We start from the raw sequence: 9187 nt of genomic DNA, 5'->3' as shown, positions 1-9187 counted from the left end.
GAGGCACCCTGGGAGCCGTAGTGCCGCGGCGGCGCGCGCGCGCCGCCAGGCGGGCCGGGGCGTGTCCTCGGGGGTATATAGCCGGCCCGAGGGGCAGGGGTCTGCACTCTGCCGCCGCCGCCCCTGTCTCCGGCAGCTTCTATGCAGTCTCCGGCCGCCGCCCCGCCCTGCCTTGAGYCCGCGTCGGCCTCCCGAGCTAGGTAGGGCCGGGTCCGGTCGCGGCGTGTGCGTGTCCGGAGAGGAAGGAGGCGGCAGCGGGAGGGGGCCGCTTTCGCGTTGCGCGGGGCTCTGCGGCGGGGGAGGGAAGAAAGAGGCGGAGGCGGGAGGGGGGCTCGTTCGTGAGGGGGCCCCAGGCGCCAGCCTGGGGGCTCTGATTGGGCTCGTGTGCTCCCCCCTTCCCCCCCGCGCGGTGGTACGTGCCGCCCCGCTCCTCGAGCGCCAGCTGGGCCCGCTCGGCTCGCGCGGAGAACCACGTGACCCCCGCGGGGGCTGCTGCCATCTTTGTTGAGGGCAGCCGAAGCCGCGAAGCCTGCCCGCGAGTTGGGACGGGGGGGTGAGGGGGGGTGTCCTGCTGTGCGTCACGTGACGGCGAGCCGCTAGCCTGTGAGGAGCCGCCGCTGGTGTTTGGCGCCAAAGGCGGGGGGGCGGGGCCTGCGGGGAAAGGCGGGAAAGAGCCCATTGTTTGCGCGAAGGGGGGGCGCGGGCTGCCTGCGCGCGCGGCCTTTGTCCCGCCTCGCGCGGTGCGGAGGGGGAGGGGCTGGGGTCGCGCGTGGAGGAGCCTCCCGCGTCGCGGCGGCTCCGCGAGGGCCCGTCCGCCCTGGGGTCGCGGAGCCCGCCCGTGTCTGCCGCGGGCTGCCGCGCGCCTCGTCCCCCGCCGCAAGGCGCCGGCAGGTGACGGGGGGCGGCGGGGTCTTCGCCCGGGCTCCCGCAGCGCGGGCGCGGGAGGCTCTGCCCTCCCCGGAGGATCCGCCCGCCTTGAGGGCCGAGGGAGCGCGAGCGAAGCCCCGGGCGGGGGCGCCTGGAAGCCGGCGGCGGCCCCTGGCCGGCTCGAGCGTCCCTCTGACCGCGCGTCCGCTCCTCCCCTTGCAGGATGGAAGAGGAACAGGCCGCGCCTTCCACCTCCGCGGACCAAACGGACAGGTAACGGGGAGCTGCGAGCTGGCAGCGCTGAAGCAGCCGCGTCCGGGGCGGGGGGGTCGGCTCCGGAGCTGCCATCCGCTAGTCGCGTTCGAAGGAGGCCGTGGCCCATCGCTCGGGCGTCGTGCCTGCTGAGGGCGGGTTCGCCAGCAGGCTCTTACAAGCGTAACAAAACCTCTCAGGGATTATTAAACACACAAAAATGGAACTGAAAGTCCTGAAACTTGGACTCAAACGCGTCATTTTTCTCAGCTGCATCATGCTGTGCTACGGGAAACCGTAACTTGGCTTTACTGTGTTCGGCGGGTGTCAGAGCCTGAAGAAACGCGGTGCAGCCTTCGCTGCTGGGCTGGGGTGCCGCTCTTAAAGCACGCGGGACTGAAGTGCTCTGTCGCATCCGGCTCAGTCACCTGCTTCTTGCGGCAGTTGGTTACAATTGACCTGCCTGTGCTTGGGCATCAGAACTAAAAGTTGGTCCAGATTAAAAAAAAAAAAAAAAAAAAAAAACGCTAGTAATGTCAACAAGAGGGATGCACGTGACTCGCTCTCCTACATAGAGCTGACTAGGCTTTGGGGACTGGATACAAACTCTTCTCATTGAGTGGAAGCTAATGGAATCCTGTATTCTGTTTTTTCCAGTATGGATGTGGATGGAGAATCCAAGAAACTGTTGGGTTTAGGACAGAAACACTTGGTAATGGGGAATATTCCAGCTGCTGTCAACGCATTCCAGGAAGCTGCTAGTTTATTGTAAGTAATAAAATGCTTTGTATGTTCTTGTAGGGCTTGGACTCTGGCTTGACAGCATTGATGTGGTTAGACAAGGAAGACTTAGTTTCCTACCTTGGATAGACTAYTGCTTTTATAATACAACTGAGGAGTTTGTAAACTCAGGTATTTGAAAATACTGTAGCTGGTGTGCAGTTTAGACAGCTTTGTAATAATTGTTAGTGGTTTGGGGAGAAAAAAGAACTTGATGTTTTATTTTGCAGTGTATGGTTCTGATGTAGTTTGATCTGAAAATAATGGGGTTTGTCACTTGCCCATTCTTTGCTGGTATTGATCATTTTTGAGGGTGATACTTCCTGAGATTCTTGGATTAATTTGTTTTGTTGGAAGTTTGAGGACCAGTTCTAGACTAGTGAGAAGGACATCCACTGTTGGCYTGAAAGTAGGAGATAAACTAAGGAACTGATTCTTTCTGTCCAGGAGTTTTCAATATGAAGATCTAGGAAAGACCCCAAATAATGCTTCATTACCTTTGTAGGGGTAAAAAATATGGTGAGACAGCGGATGAGTGTGCAGAAGCTTTTTTTTACTATGGAAAATCTCTTCTGGAGTTGGCCAGGTATGATAACAGTTTCTCATTTATATAGTGTCTATCCATGGATAGACATCTTATGCTTCCTTTGGGTGATTTGTAGCTGAAAGTGACTGGTGTGCCTACTTCCTAGAGGGGGAAAAAGGAATGGCTGGTTGAAGAAGCTCTTGACTTGAATACTGAGAATGAGAAGTGGTATCAGAAACAACAGGATGGTTTCTGGTAGAAAACCAGAGCTCAGAAGAGCAATCTGCTGTGGGTTGCTTGGTGTTACTTAAACATAAGCTCTGTATGTAGCAGAAGCACTTTTTTTAAGGAAACATTTGGCAAGTACTCATGCTTCTCTGTGGGGGATGTGATACCTACAAGGTTAACAGATGCCCAAGTATCTTCAGAGCACAACTATCCTGGCATCCAAGCACTGTCAGGTAAAGAGTAATTGTCAGGCTTTGATCAAGAATTTGATTGGGGTAGTAAGATTTCATGCTCGTGTAGGAAGGATTATATGAGAACAATGGGTTGGATGGGCCAATGTATCGCATGGTTCTGCAGTTAAAATGGTATGAATACAAGAGCCAAGGGATAACAAACTTTTATTCCCTATAGAATGGAAAATGGTGTATTGGGAAATGCCTTGGAAGGGGTGCAGGTTGAAGAGGAAGGGGAAAAAGCTGAAGAAGACACTGCGTTACCAACTGTTGATGGTATGTAAAGCTGTCTGCCGTGTTGTGGAGATGACAAGATGCATTTTTCTTGTCTAAATGATACAAGTCCAGCTGGTTGCTTTCCTAGGTAGTCTGAATCATTGTATTGAAACCCTTAGCCTTAATGGACTTTTTTTGTTCCTCTAAACTTATGTAAAGATTGAATAACACCTCCAAAACTTCTGCAAGGAATTGATCATTAAAGCATGTGTGGAGGGTCACCAGATGCTTGTGTCCTGAAACACTGCATTCAAACTTCCTTTCTTATGCTTTGCGATCAACTTGAACTGCTTTGTAAACTTTAGCAGTACAGTGTTTGTGGTAGGACAGGTCAGTCTCTGTTTTGGAGGAAAAAAAGTCCAAGTACAGTGATTATTCTATACTCTCTGCAGCTGGAGGTAATTCAGGAATTCCTGCTAGTCCAGGCTATTAAGAAAAACTTGGCACTTCTTGCTTAGCTGTGACTAAAAATGCTAGCGCGCAAAAATGCACACTGCTTGAGCAGCCGCTTGCAATAATTCAGTCTGGGGAAGGGAAAGAAACTTGCTTAGTTCAAGTTGCGCTGTTGGTTGCGCCCTAATAACTTACATTTCAAAAATGAACTTTTTAGGAAAGCTATCTAACTTGATGACAAGCCAACATTAGAGGGTCTGAGGGTGGTGTTTTCAGTGCCCATTAATGCTTTTATCACTAAACTTGAAGACATGTTTATGCTTCCTCAATCATGTAGAAGAAGCAAGGGAGGAGTTGAGAGAGCAGGTATATAACGCCATGGGGGAAAAAGAAGAGTCCAAAAAATCTACAGAAGAGTCTCCAGTACTAACTGAGATGGAAAACAAAGGGGATGTTGAAATGGAAGAGGTGATGGAAGAAAAAACAAGAGAAGAAGCAACTGCTGACATGGAAGTAAAGCTTGAAGAGGCTGGAGAGAAGACAGAGGCTTCTGTGGAAAAAAAAGTAACTTCAGAAGAACAGGAGCAGCAGATAACTGTGAAAAAGGAGACCGTGAAAGGGGAGGCAGCTGAGGAAGAGAAAATGGAGAAGCAGCAAAAGACAACACCTAAAGAGGTGGCAAAGAAAGCAACAGAGGAGAAGGAAAAAATGTCAGATGTACTGGACAATGAGGCAAAGGCAGCTGTGGCAGAGGCTGAAGTTGCAGAAGAGGATGCAGCTGTGGAAGAGAAGGAAGTGACAGGAGAGCAAACAGCAGAAAAGGAGGTAGAGACAGCTGTGAAAAAGGGAGAGGCAATAGAAAGGCAGGCAGAGGCAGCTGTGGAAGAGGAGGCAGTAGCAGAAGAAGTGACAGCAGAGGCACAGGCAGCAGTCACTGTGGAGCAGAGAGAAGCTGCTGAAGGGCAGGCAGCTGAGCAGAAGATGGAGGAGAAAGAAGAGCAGGTAGAAACAGCTACAGAAGAGAAACCAGATGAATCTAAAGAGACAAAGTCCTCAAAGGAACCAGTGCCCACAGAGGGTAAAGAGCCATCTAATCTTATGGAAGAAAAGGCTGAAGCAGCTGCTAAGGTAGAAAAAGAGGAAAAGAAAGATGACCTGACAGAAGAGGGTGATGGTGTTAAGGTAGAAAAAGAAGAAAAAGATGACCTGATGGAGGAGGGAGAAGGTAACAGTGAAAGGAGAAAAGTACTTTTGGGTGGATGACTTGATGGATTTGACTGGCTAACAATGGGTTAAAGTGTTCCATTCAGAATTTTCTGTTTGCCTTAGAATAAGGAAAAGGCACAGTAAAGGGGTTCTTGAAGGATTTTTTTTTTCTTTTTACATTCAAGTAACTGAAATCAGTTAAGTGTTAAGGATCAGTGAATAGTCTCAGTTTCTCTAGACTAACACTTAACTAACTGCAAAGCAAGCCTTATTTTTAAAGCAAACTTACAGCATTGAAATGTGTAAGTAACAGCTAGGCTGGTGGAGAATACTGAATGGATGTTCACTTGCATGCATCTGGGTTTATTGCACTAACCTTCAAATAACTCAAAGCACAAGCTGCCTCTGGTTGTAGCTTCACTATTTAGAAGAGTGGAACAGCTGAATACGTAATAAAATAGTAAACTTCCTTTTACAAAACAAAGGAACTCTCTGGATGAATCTTTCAGGTGGTAGTTAAAAATGAGAATTTGGTTGGAAAATCTATACGTAATTTGCGTGAAATCTGAACACTTATTGCTTCTCTAGTACAGTCTTCTCGGCAATCTAGCTTTTTCTGCTATTTTGCTTCCCTGCTTCATTATAGCTGTTTTCAGGATTATGTTCAAGTAGTCTAGCAAAGCTTGTAGGCTTTTCTAAAGTATTGGATGGCCCTAAGAGGCCATCGCTTCCTCTTATGCAAGTTACTTGATAAGCTGGTGATTGGTGCTTTATGCTTGTCAGTAGCTCAGCTGCATGGGAAAAGCCTTACCTAGGTGTGTCAGACTTCATAGTTTTGGACACTAAAAGGGTTTGTACTACTGAACACGGAACGCTTTCCAAGTGGTGAAATAGCTTCCTAATACAAACTAGGACGAGACCCTGTTAATCCTGTGAAATGCTGCTTACGCAAGCATACTTCTTCCTTTTGTTTGAACTCTGTTAGTGTGAGGACACTTTTGAGTATCTTGGTCTTGTGCCTTATCATGACAAATTCTCACTACTTAAAATGGACTTTAATGTCGTGACATCTCTGCTGTTTTAGCTTTTGTCAAGCTGTCCTCGTAATTACTGGTTTTGGCATTGTCAGTGGTAGGTGCATATTTTTGAGTCGGATGGAGTTCACAGGTTCTCTGAGCTTCCCAAGAATTAAGTTCCTGTTACTCTGGAATTAGTCCGTGGTCATGATACAGGGATTTTTGTTGTTGTGTAGCCAATTTGGCACACAAGTCAACCAATACTTTGAAGTAACTAGCCAGATTCCTTTATTATTTGTTCTCCCAAAGTACTTCCTACTGGTAGAGTAGTTCATGCAACATTCAGATGCACAGTATTACAGATTGAATTAGTCCTACACAGTGGCAAGTTCATTAATAACATTGTGACTTATGTCTGAAATGAGAAACACTAACAAGTTCAGAAACAGTTTTTAATTTGTATGCAGCTTAGCAGCTATCTTGCTGGAAATGCTTGTTACCTGAAGCATGAAGGTCCTGCAACTAACTGGTGTGTCTAGGGCTGCTCAGGATCCCATGGCTTCAGTGGGAGTTCACAGCACATTTGTGAGAACTCAAGTTCTAGGTAAGTGGCAACCTGGAACTATTGTCTGCAGTACCTAAAGCTTTCAGCAAGATGGCTGCTGCTGACTGATGGAGGATTTAATGTTGTCTGTGATCTTCTTGCACCACACCCTTTCACTGGAGGGTAAGGGCTGGATATAAAATGTTCTGCCTGGCTCCATGTAAAGCAAGTGTATTGGTAACAAGCATCCTCGTTCATCTTTCCTTGTAGAAACAGAAGAATCGGAAGAGGAAGATAAAGAAAATGACAAAGCTGAGGATGATAAGGAGAATGAGTTGACAGTAGAAGACAAGGTGAGACTGCTGATCAACCACTCTTGGCAGAGTGCAATATCTGTCTAAAACTCATGGTAATGACCTTAAGTTCAAATAGAGTAAAGGTGAACATGTTTTCTGGTTTGTGACAGGGAAGTGGGGATATTGTGGAAATCACACTTCTCTGGCTAGAAATCTGTTACACAAGTTGGGAGGCTTCATGCTGAGAATGCTAAGATTAGAATGTTTTTATAGTTCTGGCCATGTAAAAAGTAACTTGTTTGGAAGTCAGTACTGCCTAAAGAAGGGACAGCCTTAGGCACAGTTTGCCTTATAGGATCTTGCCCATCTTTGTCTGCAGACCTGTGGCTTATCTAGCAACACTGAAACAAATGCTTGCAGTCTGTGGATCAGTAATACAGCCTGGCAAGTGCAGAGGGCAGACAGGCTTCAGCAAGTAAGGCTGCTTTAGCTTGTCACTGGAGTTGCTTGTTGGTAGCAGATTCTTCTCTACTTTGCTGTGTTTGACTGCAGCTTTAAATACACACTGTCCAGTAAGCTTTGGTTTCTAGGATGGGAATTAAATGGAAAGTGTAGTGTTGCTTAAACCAGAGGAGTTACTAGTCTCTGCCCCAGATTGTCTAATGGGCTTATCAGCTAACTATATGCTTATATTCAACTTTAAAACCTTCAGTTCAAGCAAAGTTCCAGTTGATGCAATAATCTCTTGTGTAGTCTTAGCTTTTTTTGTTCTAGCATTAAACTGTCTATATTGAGAGGCAACTTACTCCTTGAGCATACCTCTTAGAAACTTAGTGCTGCTATTATTTTAGTGATGTGATTTGTAACCAAGCTATTTAATTCTAATGCATTTCTAGTCTTTACAGGAAAGTGAGGAAGATGAAGTTGGAAATCTTGAGCTAGCCTGGGACATGCTAGAGTTGGCAAAAGTAATCTACAAAAGGTAAAGATTCACCCTAATTCATATGCCTGTTAAAGGAATTCAAAGGAAGTTGGGAGGTGGTGTAAGCAGATAGTAAATGTTACCTATTTCAGTTAGGATTTGAAAATGACAGTTTTTTCTTCTTTTAGACAAGAAACAAAAGAAGCTCAGCTCCACGCGGCTCAGGCTCATTTAAAGCTAGGAGAAGTTAGCATCGAATCTGGTAAAAAAAACAATATTAATTATCATGTACAAAGTGCTGAATCTAATTTTCTGCCACTCTATTCCATCCTTTAAAATGAGCAGCCTTAAACTGAGTATTTACATGCTATTCCAGAACAGCAGAAGAAAGCTTGAGTTTAAAAACCTCATTGTTACCAGATTGAAAACTTGGTCTACTTCTTTGTAGGGCGGGTCTGGTTAGCTTCAGAAGCTAGGGAAGACCTCTCATTGAAGTACTGAATCATTGAGTTTAGTGGGAAGTGTCAGGGACCAAGACACTTTTAGAACATAGACTGCAAATCAAAAATGACTGGCTCTGCTAGACTTCCCAAAATGTTGGGAGTACAGTCAGGAAGGACATGTTTTATGCATCAGGAAAAGGGAGTGGGAAGTAGGCTTCAGGTTTGTGCCTTGTAATGTGTCTGTCTGCTCTTAACTTAAAAACCTTACAGATTTTTCCTGCCCTACTCTTTGTTAAATCCAAGCAGGGTGTCATCTTCCTCTGTGCAAGCATTGAAATAATCTAGTGAGCTTCTGGTGTTCTGTGTTACTGGAATACTGTCAGTGAGAGCTTGACTGGAAAGTGGCCTGGGACTATCCTTAGCTCTGAAGTCAAGTTTTGTTTTTGACAAACAGTAATGCAGTTCATGGCAGCAAGTGAAATAGCAGGTTCATGTGACTACTTTGGACTTAGCTGCTTAATTAACTATGTTGTTAGTAAATGGATGAAGCGCACTATTGAAATAAATAGAGGAACTCTGAACTGTTTGTTTTTCTTTGAATGGGAGGCAGTGTTGGACTGCAAGTATTGTCACTTGATAATCCAAAACTAGCCTGTTACTGAACTCAGCAACTGCCTTCAGTGAGTCTGATCTCAGGCTATATTAAAAACTACAGTAATATATATGTAGTAGCTGAATAGGGAGGCAGATCTTACTTGTTTGGATGAATGCAAATGTCTAAGGACTTTATGACTTTCTCCTATAGAAAACTATACACAGGCTATAGAAGAGTTTCAGGCCTGCCTGGCCCTRCAGCAGAAATACCTGGAGGCTCATGACCGCTTGCTAGCTGAAAGTCACTACCAGTTGGCATTGGCATACCACTACAACAGCCAGTTTGATGAGGCAGTCCTGCAGTTTGGTAAATCCATAGAAGTCATTGACAAGAGAATGGGTAAGTGGATGTATAAAGCTGCCTGCCAAATGGGGTAGCTGTTACAAGTCTAAGCAGACTTTGTTTAAATTGCTCTGAAGGCATATACTTACCTTGCCACAAAGATATTTGTAACAGGTAACAGGCTATACTAATGTCACTGTTGTCTAAACAGCCTTTGTTAGTGGCCCTTGCCTCTGTGGATATAGATAACTGGACAGCTACTTGGTGG

The 9187-nt window shown here is 46.1% G+C and overlaps 1 protein-coding gene across 3 annotated transcripts in view; it reads left to right on the top strand.

Moving 5' to 3' along the window:
• The first annotated feature begins 62 nt into the window (after positions 1-62).
• The window catches only part of NASP (nuclear autoantigenic sperm protein), an 11683-nt gene continuing 2558 nt past the window's right edge, over positions 63-9187 (top strand). Inside the window, exons 1-10 of one of the 3 annotated variants that reach the window (XM_085308129.1) lie at positions 63-200; positions 1090-1140; positions 1777-1887; positions 2405-2485; positions 3065-3162; positions 3893-4780; positions 6592-6674; positions 7523-7599; positions 7728-7801; positions 8788-8976. In XM_085308129.1, coding sequence (XP_085164255.1) covers positions 142-200; positions 1090-1140; positions 1777-1887; positions 2405-2485; positions 3065-3162; positions 3893-4780; positions 6592-6674; positions 7523-7599; positions 7728-7801; positions 8788-8976 — 1711 coding nt within the window. In that variant the 5' untranslated portion in view covers positions 63-141. Of the gene's footprint in view, positions 201-1089; positions 1141-1776; positions 1888-2404; positions 2486-3064; positions 3163-3892; positions 4781-6591; positions 6675-7513; positions 7600-7727; positions 7802-8787; positions 8977-9187 lie in introns of all 3 variants that reach the window. The other 2 variants (XM_085308130.1, XM_085308128.1) reach the window with 2 other exon arrangements.

This window comes from Rhea americana, unplaced genomic scaffold (genome assembly GCF_003343005.1).
Source record: "Rhea americana isolate MKP2758 unplaced genomic scaffold, rheAme1 scaffold_27, whole genome shotgun sequence".
Classification (NCBI taxonomy): Eukaryota; Metazoa; Chordata; class Aves; order Rheiformes; family Rheidae; genus Rhea; species Rhea americana.
This window is presented reverse-complemented; position numbering and strand designations above follow the sequence as displayed.